The 15,281-nt window shown below is 35.4% G+C and overlaps 1 protein-coding gene across 1 annotated transcript; it reads right to left on the bottom strand.

Moving 5' to 3' along the window:
• Positions 1 to 1,352: 1,352 nt before the first annotated feature.
• Positions 1,353 to 13,357, bottom strand: LOC132176955 (uncharacterized). The gene is made up of 18 exons (XM_059589122.1): positions 12,513 to 13,357; positions 12,018 to 12,128; positions 11,774 to 11,830; positions 11,517 to 11,593; positions 11,328 to 11,427; positions 9,849 to 9,922; positions 8,967 to 9,067; positions 8,767 to 8,870; positions 7,736 to 7,789; positions 7,580 to 7,635; positions 7,450 to 7,488; positions 5,479 to 5,620; positions 5,031 to 5,215; positions 4,592 to 4,659; positions 4,315 to 4,387; positions 3,727 to 3,788; positions 2,299 to 3,574; positions 1,353 to 1,989 (listed from the first exon to the last, which is right to left on the bottom strand). Exons 1-18 carry the CDS (start codon positions 12,591 to 12,593, stop codon positions 1,728 to 1,730), a joined length of 2,922 nt encoding a protein of 973 aa, XP_059445105.1. The 5' UTR covers positions 12,594 to 13,357; the 3' UTR covers positions 1,353 to 1,727.
• Between the last annotated feature and the right edge of the window lie 1,924 nt (positions 13,358 to 15,281).

The raw sequence follows: 15,281 nt of genomic DNA, 5'->3' as shown, positions 1-15,281 counted from the left end.
TCTACCCCAAGGTTTTGAATAACACTGGATAATCACTTAGCTTATTAAACTTGAATGGGACTGATCTCTACGAGACTACAATTATAAACAAACGACTCACTTGAATATAAAAAAAATAAAAAATAATAACAAAAAAACGACTCACCTGTAAATGTTTTGCAGACCAGCATAGTAACTATTAATTTTAGTGTTGAAACCATGAATATTAAATCACACTAAGAATTGTACAGAGGAGCCCTAAAGAAGATAATGACGGACAAAATAATAATCAATCTCAATTTGGTATTTCCATAAAAGACATCATTATGAACAATCTGACTAGTGCTCCTACAATTAAAAAAAAAAAAAAAAAAAAAAGACTAGTGCTGTTGTAGTCATGGTTTACATGAGTAGGAGAAGAAACACTATTGCAACCAAAGGAGTCAAGAGTTGGTGTCAACAAGAGCACGAGCTAAGTCGAGGGTTTTAAAGTAAATTTATTGTCTTAATTCAGGGCATTTTCATCATTTCACGTAAAAAAAAAAAAAAACCCAATAGTTGATAGGCAAGATTGTATATTATAATTGGCTAGCAGTACTGCTCTGCTACCTTACATACTCGAGATATCGAGTCAATCATAATCAACAGTTTAAGGATCATTAAATAGATTAACAAATAAATTTAAGAACCAGTTGCAATATGCTAGGTGAAGAAAGGATCATTAAAGAGATTAACAAATAAATTTGCATTTCACCAACATTCACATAACATTTGCAGCTGCTGCAAGCACGCATTCTTTTATTTATTTATTTATTTGGTAATTCTAACAATATTTTCAGCAGCGCCATCTAATTTACTACAATTTGGGTCATGTTCCTTTCCGGAGACTTCCACGAAGTCTAAGAACTTTGAATGATATTAAGGTAAGGACACCATACCTCTCCAGAGAGCGCATAATATGCGGCCGCCCACATTGTTTAACCCATAAGATTGGACTTGATATACATTTATTACAGTTCCAAATGGCTACCATATGTAAATAACACGATACTGTAGAAATAGAATGAAAATGAATGAGTAAAGGAACTTTGGGAATGTCGCTTGCGCTGCGAAAGACCATTGTCATCCCTTCCAAAGAAGCCATATAATTATAAGGTATTAGTTGCTGCCAAGGTATCAAAACTTTTTGTTGCCTGCAGCCACAGTGCCCCTCATTACATGGTTAATTATCAGACACAAAGCTTAGCATTTTTCAGAATGCAAACAGGCTTGTAAAGAACATGATATTTGTGGAGCAGCAGCACGAATCGTTAGTCCTCAGAAGGATGCTAGCTGGCCCGATACAATCGAGTCAGAGAGCAGAAAACTGAATGTACCTCCAAATGTTTCTACTTTTATCTTCATTGATAATTCTGCCTTCAACATCCGAATTTACAGACCGAAATTTCAGTATTTACTATTCTGACTATAACAAGAAGAACACACATTGGCTCTTGAAAAGAATGGTAACAGAACAAATTTCAATTACCTATTCGCTTTAGAAAAAAATAGAAAATAGATTAAAAAAAATAAAAAGGAAAGACCTATGTATTATCATCTAAGTGGATTGGCTACCAAGTTATTGCCAATTTTTAAAAGGAATACTCCCCCAAAACTCACCCAGCTTTTTCACTTGTCAAATGGTTTCGAGGAAGCAAAGAAATTAACGAACAGTTTTTTACAATGATGATGGAACTTACATGCCATAATCAGCAAGCACAATGAAACACAGAATTCCCAAGGCAGTTTGCTTTCTTTGCAATCTTTCGAACGCCTGTTTCATTGTGAGATAATCTCGCACTACCAGGAGATATATGGATTCTGTCCATTATATTGATCTTAGGGGCCTCAAGAATCGCCTTTGGCAGAGATAATGCATACTGCATACCCCAAATTGAGAGTGGCCTCATATAAATAAGAGATCGGAAGTGCCCGTCGATCGTCCATCCCTCTGGAGTCTGAAACCAGTATCTGTACTTGGCAGAAAAGGAAGACGTCAAAATTAAACATATTATACAAATATATATTACGTATGAGAGAAGATAAGCAGTCCTAAAGTAGGTATCAAAGGGCAAGTACACAATAAATGCAGCTTTGTTAAATATCCATCTCTGGGTCAGATAAATCATAGTTTTTGTCTTTTCTTTTCAGTAAGTGACCATGGTTATTGTGGCTCACATCCTACCAACAATGACCAATGAAAATGTTTCTATGTTAATCAGGGTTTAAAACAAGTCATGAATTCACATTACAAAATGGTGAATGCATCATGGAACTTACCCATATCCTTCTTCTGACCAGCCCGCAATAAAAATTCCTTCAGCAGCTGTAAACGCCTGCTCCTCCATTCCAGCTAGGATCATTGTAGCTGCCACGCCATAGGTGACACCACTCCATATTTCACGTGACTGCATGCAAGACTCATCCACCTTTCCACTGGGATGCATCCCATTTACAGCACCCATTCTGCCTCCTTTAACTTTCATTACATTGAAATCATAGATTTTCTGGAGAGAACTTCTGATTTTGGAATCATCAAAAAGTGAAGGCAAGCCTGAGGATGCTGTATACCATTGCCCAGCAAGTTGATCTGCTTGTATGGATTTACTGTTGCTACTTGACCCACTGTCATAGTTAAAATAAGAGCCATTCCATAATTTTGCCTCAAATGACGGTTTGGCCTTCAAAAATTTGCTTTTGCACCTTTCAGCAAAACTTCGGTCCCCAAGTTCAAGGGCCATTGCAGCTGCAGCTTGGAGTGCGGCAACCCACAAGCATCCGCAGTAAGCACTCACACCATGAACTGTCCAAGCATCATATGTTTGATCTGGGAACCCATCATTCTCAATGAGACCATCATTGTCCCTATCAAATTGTTCCATGTATTCCATGGCAGCACGAACTGCAGGCCAAACATCAACTCCAAATGACATATCTCTTGTTGCAGCAAAGTCTCTATACACCTGAAGCACGAACTTTGGATTCAGATCTTTCCATTTGCTTGTATCATGAATATTATATGCATTCATTTCATTCCATGGGTCATGTGTTCCCAGATCATGAGGAACAGCTCCTCTAACCTTCCGAATTCCCGAATTCCCCTCTGCCAGAAACTTTACTTTTCTTCCATCCTCGGATAAGACGGCCTTTGCAAAATCACGCTGAATATTGAGTTCAATCTTAGGAAACAGCTCAAGAAGTGCAAATGAAGCATAGAAGTGCACATCATATGTGCACCACATGATGTATTCCACTCCTTCCAAGTAAAGAAACCTTCCAACATCATCATTTTCATTTTCTGGGTCCGGCAATGTGAGGAGATGTAAAGAGCGTTTGGATTGCCCCTTCTTTAGAGGTACCATGGGTTCATCTTTGCAAGAACAATTTGTAAACACTGCTTCATCTTTGTCTTTTAATTCAGCACTGGTTGTGGTATGCTCGAAAACTGAGTCTTGTCTGCCATCCACCTTGGCTTCAGTTACTTTGACATCTGTGTTTTCCACTTCTACTAATTGATTCTGATCATTTCTCGTGTCTGAAGTTGATGACGGAGAATCTGCACAAAAGATCAAAGCAGTCTTAAAGTTATTTCTGACCTTAATGACTAAAGTGTAATGACAAGCAAATGATATCGCCAGTATTATCCTTCTTAGGAAACCAATTTTTGCTTGCAAAATCAAAATGCTAAAGAATAACATAGAAGAGTACCAATCCAAACCGTTCCGCCAGCAACCAAAAAGTACAGCTCATTAAATAATGTGAACTTGTACCTGCAAATATTGGATGAAGAATTGCTTATCTACCATGAATGACTCGAAAAGAAATCCAGAACAAATAGCAATTGCGCCAAAAGGCACCAATAGTCACACTAGCAAATCATTGAGTTATAAGATTTGATAAGCCATGAAGCTCAGAGCCCAATGGTACTGATGTATTTTTAGACCAATATCTGGTATGTGAACAGCTGTGGAGTGTTTATTGAGGACAGCCTTGACATTCAAGGGTGCTCTAGAGTTTGTCTGTGCCATGAAGGGTTCCTCAAAGGTTTCGGAATATACATATAAATTTAAGATATAAAACTCTAAGGTCGGCCTTCCAGTATGTACAATCTAGATATGAACTCCGCAAAATTCTGAAAGGTTTGGCATTCATATCTAAGCGTTCTTTAAAAGATTTGAATGTCCAACATCTAAGACTTTAAGGTTTCTCCAGAATAGTTTTTTGAGCCCTTTCACAAATTTAAGACACCAAGTGAAATGTTTGATACAAAATAATATCAGTTTAACTAAGTGTTACCATTCTGGTAGCCTTTCATCATTCAGGATAGGACTTTGCCAATTCTCTATTTCTTCTTCCCACCTCTTATAATCTGTTCAAGATTTCAAAATAATCTCTGTTATAACATGCAGGGCATAGTAATTTAGAACTTCTAAAACATATAACCCTTGTGAAGAAAGTACAAACTACAAAATTCCGGCAGCTTAGAATTAAAAAACACAGCACATGATGGCCTAATAATAGGGGCACTGGCCTCTATAGAACATAAAACAGATCCAAATCAAAAGAAACATACTAGTTAGTGCATCATGCACCAAGTCCAGGGCGGCTCTTTCAGATGTGCCATAAAATTTTGTGTACCGCCTGCAACCAAAAGAAAAATAAATAAATAAAACAGAAGAAGAAGATGAAGCTTAGGAAATGCAATGACACATTTTCCAATCACTATACAAAGTGTAAGGGAGTAAAGAAATTCACAACGCTCAATTTTCAGCTAACAAGGATTTGCAACATGCTTGTAAATTTGATATTCTGAAGCCAAAAATGAAAGCATCTATTCCAAAACCTTTTTATTCAATAAAAAAATTCAAAAAGCAACTTCTCAAGCTACTGAACACAATATTGCAACATAGACAAGTATGCAAATTCAGATTTTAGAGGAAGAATTTGAAGTGTAACTTACTAAGCTCTCAAACATGCACACATGGACAAGGGAAAGGAAAGCATAAATCTACCTATTATATAAGCTGCCCTTTGAAAATTTTACTTTTGGAGATGACCATGCAAGAGCAAATGCAACGGTGCACTTCCCATGAGGTTCCACCCATGTGGAGGCTGAAACTGCAGCACAAACTGTCTCTCCAGGTGATGAGGGTATGCTTCGTCCAGAACTGAAGTTCTCTCGGTCAAACTGCCCATCCTAGAGACACAGGGACAGAGTTAGAAGTTAATTCCCATCAGGACCAAAGCCGCATTGTCAATACTTGATTTGCAATAACGCTGTGACTTATTCAAACTTAGAAGCTCTATTGCATAAAAAATTCAAAAGTACTTGAATATGGCCACACATCCAGTTCAAAGCTCTATACAGCCCAAGTGACTAACTATAGGCGACTGCCTATGCAAAAGAAGGCACAAAACCGGTGGCCCCCCCCCCCCCAAAAAAAAAAAGAGAGTAATTACCTTGACCATTCTACCCCACATATCCTTTGCTGTAACGCAACTTCCTTCAGACAGCCCAAAACATGGAAGAACAGTCACATTTACATTCTGAGTTTCACAGGCAGCTATTGAGAAAGTAACAGGAGGATTCCCTTTCGCAGTCCTGCAACATTGGCATAATCCCAAGAAACAATTGAAATCTTGTCATGGAGTAAAGAACTTCATTTAACAGGGAAAAAAATATGGAGAGACTACTTGGTTGTGAATGACAAGTTTTAGGAAATTGCCAGACAAAAGAACAACCTCCTTGAGCCATTCCCAACCATAAAAGGGTAGGAAATTGCCAGAGAAATTGTAAAAACTCCTTTTTACATGTACATCACAGTCAACAATACTGAGAACCATATTTAAGGCAAGTTTTAGTTTCACCTTGCTTTTTCAAAATTTTTTTTTCTTTACTCTCTTCTAATTGGAACTTACAGCTCATGGCCCAAAAATTATATCTTGCTTTCGTTTGTCCCAAAATTAGCCAAAGCCTTTAATTCTTTAACTTTCAAATTTCTTACATAAGCAGAAGTTTAAGCAGTCAATGCATTAGTCTCTTTTCCTGTGCATTTTTTAACAAGGACACTTTACAGAAAGTAGTAGTAAGTAGAAGTCATACAAATAAATAGAGATTTATACTGTATTGCATGAACATTGCAGGAGGCTTACATCTTCCAACATGTTGGCATCATTGACATGTAAAAGAAAATAATAGGAACAAGAAGAGGGCAACTATCTCACTCTCGCTCTCTAACCATTTGCACTCCAAAAATATAAAAGGTTAATTTTTGAGATTTAAAATGAACTTCCAAAGAGTGGGTACTTTTTTGAATATTACCGATGATTATAATACATCTTATTCAAAAATTTCCAACATATTGAGATGTTATTAATTGATTAATTAAAACCCCTAGTTCAAATGTCCACCTAAAATTGCTGAATATGTGATAACAATTTACAAGAGTCCATTTTTTATCCAGACAGCCAGTATTACAAAAATAGCCAAATGTGTCCAAAAAAAAAAATGCATGTTCTAAGTGCCTTAACCAACTCGAGAAATATAATTTAGATGGTAAAAAATAGTGTCAAAGGTAGTTAAATGAAGAGATATGCCTTGAATTCATAATCACTAGAAAAGATGCAAACAAAATTTTAGGTTTCAATCATTTTGTGACTTGCTTTGAAGCAAGTATCTAGAACACCAAAGTGGCATAATACATTAAGCCACAATCTCATCAGGTGTGTGCCATGAATAAAGCATAATAAAGGGAAGATGCCTTGAGGTATTCCAATAGAGGCTTTTATATTATCTAATTACACCATCACATTCTATTCTTACTGATTTCAATATTTTTTTCCCCTGCTATTTCAAATATTGAGACCATGGCTGCAAACCTCATTTTATTTTTGTTTTAAGCAAATAATTCATTTTTCTCTTCATTGGGTGTTGTAAATTAAGGGCAGTATGAACTGCCCAGGTTTTCCAAGCAGCAGGTCATTGTGTTATGGAATCACAAATATCCCCTTTATTTTTTACCTAAATTTGAATTTATCCACTACCTAAAAAATATGTAGCATCAAACCTTTTTAGCATCTTTTCAGTGAGTTACAGGAATGATCTTTTATCCTAATTTATGTGGCCCTAAACTGCTCTAAGGTCTCAATGCCTACATATTATGTCTTTCTCACCTTCAGTTTTTCAAACTCTTTGGAATTGGTTCTGTTATTGACAAACTACAACCGAAGGGTAAGGTCTTCCCATGTGCTTCTCCTTTTTTTTATTTGTTCTTTTGGTTGGGGTGGTGTCATTTTTTTTTTTTCTTTTTGGAGAGAGGCAAGGGTCTTTTAAATACCTTGGCTTCACTTTTATCTATTAAAACACAGAAATGACCAAGAGAAATCTGCAAACCAACCGTCATATATAGCAATTAAGGTTTTACGACTTGCTTGTGATGAAGAAGTACACCAGAGACTCCATCTTCGCCTCTATCAAAGGAAAGAAAACAAAGTTAAAACATATAGATAAATATAGAGGACCACAAATAGAAAACACAGAAAATGTATTAGATGTACTTACATAAATGGTTCATTCACATGATCTCCTGACAAATGCGAGATTCCCCCAATTGAATTCTGCCAAAAAGGAAACAAAAATGACTGAATATCCAAGAACCTGTGCTTCAATTGATTGGAATAAGGGTAATACAACAACAATAGCAAGATGTCATCTTACCGCCCATGTAAAGAGAAGGCTGACTTTAGCCCTTTCCCGACCAGTGTTAACCAACTACAAAGAAAAAAACAACATCCTCAAAAACCAGATAATCAAAAATCATTTAAGAATTACTTATTAGAAAATATATAAAATTGAAATATTCCCAAAAAATAAGAAATCAAGGTCATCAGACTAGAGAGCGTTGTTGGCTTTATCCATTGTTTGCCAAGTGACATGATTAAATTACAACTCTTATGATAAGAGCTCTAATGCCCACGGCATACATCTTTCTTTATTGGTCAGTTACGCATGCACCAAATACGTCTCAAACCAATTACTTCACCTTCCATCTTGTTCTTATAGGGTTGAAGGCATTGTTTGAGCTAGATCTCATCAGCATACATATAGATGCAACATGCTGAACTCCAAAAGGCAAATTTGAGTTTAAAATATTGACACACATCGAATTTTCATACTTGAGCAAATATAGAACCAGGCTTGAATTAGGGGTTCTATGGTTGAGGCAGCATGAACCATTTCAAATGAGATTCACCCCTGGAAAAACACTTCTAATTAAAGCGCATTTCCACATAAGCAACCACACTATAACATGGATACTGTTTTCAAGTCAATGAATGAAAATAAATAATTAAATGGATTCATCCAAAGGATTTAAATTGAAATGGATTGGCTTCTAAGGATATGGATGATCAAATTAATAAAGGAAAATAAATCCTATATGGTTGGTAGTAAAATTTCTTCATCAGCAGAGCATACTAGTTGACAATGCTAAATATTGTTTTGACGTGACAAATGACAGTATTGAATTTTAAACAAGCAACAAAGTTCATATCAGATACATCTCTAGCTAGATATTGAGAAGCCTATTTTCTGATGTATGAACGTACATCAGTTAAATAACCAAAACTCCAACCACCTACTCAATTAAATGCTAGAAGTTAGTAATTGATATCTCTTTCTGAGATTGGTCCTTAGGGAGCTAGGATCCATGCCATTCAACTCTATCTGACATGAAAAGTTGAACATACCGTGTAAACAAAAACTGCAGTAGGAAGACTGCTATCTCTGTAATTATGTGGAATGAATGGTGATATTTGTCGACAAGATATTTTCAATTCTGGGTCCGGTTCACCTAAAGGAATAGAAGTATGTTAACCAAAAGAAGAATCCAAGATTAGTATATATAGACACACACACATCATACAGAAACAATAAAGTGGAATGATACCATCATATATAGTCCATGCCCTAGGAAACAGAGCATGGTATGTAGAATGTTGACCATCCAGATTCCAGCCCCATGATGATATACCCTGATCACCAGCTTTCCTGTCAGAGCATGAAACCAAAGGTAAGGTAACAATTTGTACCATATCTACTTCCTACTTTTAAACCTCAAACTCAAAGAAAACACTACTGAATGGATTCATCTATTCCTCTCTCCATTTTTCCCCACTGATTCATCCAATAAATAACCACAAAACAGTCACCCTCAGTCATAAACTAGAAGAAAGAATCCTCCAGAATCCTTCTAATAGAGGCATAAACTCTCTTTTTTTTTTATAAGTAAATATCCAAAGGGAATAAACTCTTAATGGCATCTCCATTAGAATGCAAGGACCATTTTACTGAGCATTGAAATATACTGATGCCCACTAGACATATATCTCCGTGGAACAACCATCAACAATATATTTCACTCTCCAGGTCAAGACAAGGTACCAAGACTGCCCTTTCATGCCAAAAAGAGTATCCAGATTCCCTATTTGACATTATAATAAGAAGGCAAGATTCTTAACTTTTTGTTTTCGGCAAAAATTATATGTCACGTTATCTCCAACCCTTGACTCCAGAATCAAATTTCCTTAGGAATGGACACAATCACCCACAAACCAGGCACAGGAATTCAACCCAGGGGAGTCAAACCTCTTACATTCAATGTACAAGCATGATCTTACTAAGGTAGAAGCATGTAAAATTACAGACATAATTTACATAAATTATGAACAAAAAAGTTACAATAACATCTAAATGCCTTGTTGAAGATAAAGATGATAAAAATACATAATTTCTTTCATAAAGTGTTTAAACTTAAAAGAATGTTTCTTACCCTAGCCCTTCATGTTGGCCTGGAGCCAAAACTGATGCAAAATTTTTGTTTCCACCATCTCTTGATATAAAAATCTGCAATTCCACAAGAACAAAGAAGGATTCAAAAGTAAATTCATGGTTACAAATTCATGTGTTTCCAGTTTATACAATAGGACAGCAACATTTTTCTCCTTCTACAGTAACTAAGATAACATGTAAATAGCAATTAAAACCCAGATATTCTGTATAAATTATGCAGAACCACCCAATGCGAGAGAGAAAAAAAAACTTCTCCTCTTTATGTAGCTGAGTGCATTGTTGTAGATGTAACACGAATGCGAAATTAATCTATGGAGTAACACAGCCCAAGCATAAGAGAGGAAACAGATGATAGACAAAGCAAGAAATCAACAGACACTTGGGGCGTATCAAGTGTGTTTAGAGCTGTTCTACTTTTTTTCTTTTTTCCAACAGAGGTCCATGTTAATATTACAAAGGGTGCAAGTTGGGAAATATTTTAGAACTTCTAACGGGTATACAAAGGTCAGTAGGTTGGTATTTCTTATTCAGAAACTATCTTGATCACCTATTTCCAAATTCATTCTTGTTTCATACAATTAAAATGCCACCACTTCCACCAATCAGAGAAGTTATAAAGTCTCTCTTGTATACTTTACGTGTGCTAGGGTTGTGCCCCTCCACGCTTTTAATGAAATGCATTTTTAAATAATAATAATCAAGCCCAGCAGCCCTTTTTTGGGTGTACGCTTAGCATCTTCTTGCCACATGTAAACTCAAAAACTTCTTTCTGAATTCCTCATATCATCTTCATCTATATTATATCTTAATATTTCAATTTTGTTAAGTTTCACATTCAATCAAGTCCAATGCTAATATTTTTACTCTTGGATTTCAAGCACCAATCAAACTTCCCAAACCCTCCAACTATTAATTTTTAACATCTTTCACATTGATTTGTATGTTTCCGACTTTGATAAATTTATAATATTTTGGAAACATCTTTGAGGAAGGTTAATTTCCAATAAGTTCTAATTGCCATCACTACTACTTTCTATAAACCAAATTCAGAATGTCATATTTGAGGAATCAAAGTAATACTAATAACCTTTTTATTATCCGAATTAAAGAATTTCTTTCAACCTCTAAACTTACCCCAGTAAATCCAGTCAAAAAGAAACTAGGCACCCATATTTTTACAAAAGCACTTAAACTAATAATATGCTTGGTATTATTATAGCTATACAACATCAATTAACTACCTAACTATTTTCAGTTATAGACTCATCTGGAGAGTTTACAGCACACAACTTTTCTCTTAGATTGCATACCAAACTCACCCATAAAAGTAAAACCATGGTTTATAACAATAGGTAAGTTATGAGACACAGACAATATCGAAAGAGGAAAGAGCATATATATGTCCTGAAAACAGAAAGCACATAGCAACTAGGAGATAAGGTTTAGGGCAGAGCTTTACAGAGAATTGATTGGCCATGACAGGTGAAGGTTCACATATGCCAGGAATAATTTGCCATTGCCTAAATTCGCCTCTAAAACCTCTAGATATGCTGCCACTTCTGTGATACGTAAACAGGTAGATCCTCTTAGATTGATAAAAGGTATTACAAACAAGGAAATGAAGCATTTTACTTGATACGCTACGTACCCCATTCCTCCAAGCGGTACCCCTTGAGATGCTGATGGCTTGCAACTTTCTCGAGTGAAAGGATCAATAGGTGCTTTCTGCACAGATAATGTCAAATGCAATTCAGGTTCGTGGAGCTAAGTTCCAATGTTAATTAATGTAAAAACATGTCTTAATTAGTTCATCAAATTTTCAAATATTAAGAAGGTCAAATAAACACCACCTGTGAGAGAACGTAAAATTAATGAACTCTACATTAAGGAAACCAAAATATTTACCCTTCCTTGAGAAGCCTCTTCCCTAACATATGACCACAACCGTATCCCAAGTCGAACCTTGAAATTCAAAATTCAAAAACCAGTCAGCAGGGGGTAACTAGGACATGATGTTGAAAAAAGAATAAACAAGTAAATAAACCAACAAATGCGAAATAAATAAAGAATAAGCTATATACAAGATGATATATGGCACTCATCTGTTTTCTCAATAAATCATCTAATGTTAAAGAGAACAATCCCTTACCATCTTAATCGCTTCCATAAACGTGACACTGAATTCTTTGAGAATATTAGCATGGCTGTTTAATTTCCTTCTCCAGGCTTGTTCTGGAGGGGCAGCACTATCAAAATCAAACTACAGAGTATCATGGAAAATAAAAACTAGTTAGTGTAGAATATTAAAACGGGTATCCTCACCAGAACAATCAACTTTTTTGTTAAGAACAATGTACCAGCTATGAAGTGCATCTCTACCATTCACAGTGACTAGCAATTCTTTCTAGTGGATATTTGTTACTTATCCTACAAACAAATTGTAGTAGAAAGCTGGCGTTTATTATTTATTTTCCTTTTTTATGCTTGTTATATTTGAATAAGCAAATGAAGCAAAAATTCTAGTTTTCAAAGTTTAGTGAATTTTTTTTTCATTTCTTAAATTTTCACGGCAACCAAACGGAGTCCAATGAATACTACAACAAAGAAGAATAGAAAGAAACAGACAAGCAAAATAGACGCTCACCAACTGCAAAGTGGTCCTGCTGATATACTCCTCGGGCGGCCATGAATTCTTTCTACAGTGGAACAAGTTCCCGCTAATCATATCGACTAATCCTCTATTAAACACACTACACAACACAAAAATTTACACAAATCCAAACCAGAAATATAAAACCTCAAGCATCACACAAAATCCATCCAATATTTCTCAAAACTCGTCCACAAATCCCTCTCCAAACCACAACAATAAATACCGATAATTCCTTAAACTTCAAATAACAACCACCAAAGCGTGCAAGGAAAAACCACGCAATCTCGCTCAACCTCTTAACATCAAAGATCTTAAATTCGAATCCTTCGCTCAATTACGCGATCCGAAACTCCAAATTTTGATCCGATCCGAAAACACCGAATTTCGATTCCACCGAAACGCTAAAATAGGAGTGGATTTCTCGGAATTCGGGTCGCAATTAAAGAAAGTTAATACTAAACAGTTAATTAGAAAGAGTCTGCCTGACTCTTGAATTGATTGGTGCGACAGCGTGATACACAACCGCGCTAGCGTGGCGTGGAAAGCACAGGATCTGCCGCCTGTAGCTTTAAGCGTCTGCTACTCCGCCTCTGAGATCGCCAGGTGGCGCCATTTTTGCCGTGTTTGTTTCTGGCTTTTCAGAGAGAAAGAGAGAGAGAGAGAGAGCGTGGATAAAAAGGTTAGAGTTGTATAAACTAGTCGGTAGTCTGTATCAGATGAGGTCCCCTTTCGTCCCTTTCGCGAGGCTTGATTTTGAACGATGCGTGCAGATTAACTCGTGGCGTTGTATACGTGATGAGACTATAATTTCTTCAAGCTATGGTGTGCGTCTGCGTCTGGGGGGACCTCTTAATTTAAGCCGAGGATTTGTTGTCGTTTTTTTCGAACTTTCGAATTTTATCCTGTAGTTGCATATTTTAGTTAAATGCTGAAATAGAGGAAGTGTATATATGTTCAAATATTAATTGAGTGTTCGAATCTTGGTTTAAGTCGTTAAAAAGAAAGGGGGCCTGTTTATTTATTGCCGCTAATTTAATCCATTTACTTTACTATTTATAATTTATTTATGGTCATGATGGATTTGGAAATATTTGGGCTGGTTATTCATTAGGGATATTTCATTTGTGTCCTATTTTTAATGAGGAGTGCTAAGCTTACAAACAAATTTTACAGAAAAAATTTTACAAACTGATGTGGCACAACATGATTAGGTTTTTCAAAATTTGAACTTATCTGATATCTAATCATGTTGTACCACATCCGTTTGTAAAAGTTTTTCTATAAAATTTGTTTATAAGCTTAGCATTTCTCATTTTTAATAAGTTCAGAGAAAATTTTTTTTTAAATTAGTTTGGAAAAAATTTGTGTCATATTTTTAATAACCTTAGGTTTAGCAAGAGGATAAATGATTAGACTTCTTTATATGGAGTTTAGGTATGTATCAAAATAAAATAAAATTGAGGAGTAATATTGTCCTAACATTAATGAAATCGAAATTACCATTTTCTCAGCAGAGGAGAGGCCTACAAATGGAGGTTGTCACCCTTGTGTAAGAGACGGTTCCTTTTTTATTTTATTTTTTATTTTAAATTTTGGGATAAATTTAATTTTGCCAGAGTTTCATTAAGAAATAATAGACAAAATTGGACATGATCAATTTGATTAAAAAAAAAAAAAAAGGAGAGAGATAAATGTTATTTTTCCATCTCCTTATGGATTCCATCCATCCATTTTTCATATTTACTATTAGATATTTTGAATTTACCATCTGACATATCTAATGGTAGGCCGGGCCTAAGCCCTACAAATTTAATAAATTTGTGAGGTTTATTGTTAACTTATGTAGAACTTACTTAGATTTCTTTACAATTAATTATTAGATTTGGGAGATTAATCATTAACTTGTATAGAATTTACATAAATCTACAAATTTAATAGCTAATCGTAAGAAAATATAAGTAAAATATAGATAATTTATTTACTCAAGCAATTTTTGAATTATTTATTAAGGTGGATGGGAGGAAGCCTGGATGGCACTAGTAGGAGTGTGACTATTCGTATGCGGTGTGCTTTGGGCGGGGAGGTGTACAAACGAAACCTGAAGTCCTGCCCTCCGTTTTGTGGTCCATGCCTTTACGGTTTTACCCTTCCTAATGGCCACTTTCTTTGACCAATTTCATCTTTTTTCTTCGAGTGGAAAACTCTCCCTAAAATCTTGGTACCATGAGACTTTAGCGTCGGTCTTTGCCCGTCAAAGCATTTGTAAAATAAGGAGATTGGAGTAACGTTAACTCTTACACTTATTCTAGGTTGAAGTATTTGATATGTTATAAATGACTACGTATTATTCACTTAAAACAAAAAATACTAGTTACTTAAAATACATTACGTCAATTAGTATAAGATTAATATGACAAATGGTATGAATGCTAACCACTTTACTTTTCAAGAAATGAAATGCTATATATTGAACAAGTATCCCAGTCACCAAATCTGATGTGGCGTAGTCCTCCATAACATCTAGTAGATGAAAATGAATTTTCTTGTTAGGAGACCATGCCATATAAGATTTGGTAAATGAAAAGTGAATACTTGTCAAGTATATAGCATTTTTCTTATTTTTGTTATTCAGACAATTTGACACAAACCTGAACATTTTTTTTTTTTTAAATCTATTTTGACTCCATAAGCTAACATAGCGGTAGTTTAAGGGACCAAATGTCACTTTTTCAAGTTTAGTAGTAGTTTTGGGAGTTAAAT

The sequence above is a fragment of the Corylus avellana genome, chromosome ca4, assembly GCF_901000735.1.
Source record: "Corylus avellana chromosome ca4, CavTom2PMs-1.0".
NCBI classification, from domain to species: Eukaryota; Viridiplantae; Streptophyta; class Magnoliopsida; order Fagales; family Betulaceae; genus Corylus; species Corylus avellana.
This window is presented reverse-complemented; position numbering and strand designations above follow the sequence as displayed.

Coding starts and splice junctions, on each gene's coding strand:
- LOC132176955 (XM_059589122.1), bottom strand. CDS start 12,593: ATGATTAGCGGGAACTTGTTCCACTGTAGAAAGAATTCATGGCCGCCC. Junction 11,831..12,017: donor TTATGGAAGCGATTAAGATG/GTAAGGGATTGT, acceptor TTGAATTTCAAG/GTTCGACTTGGGATACGGTT. Junction 5,621..7,449: donor GGTGTACTTCTTCATCACAA/GCAAGTCGTAAA, acceptor CCAATGTTGCAG/GACTGCGAAAGGGAATCCTC.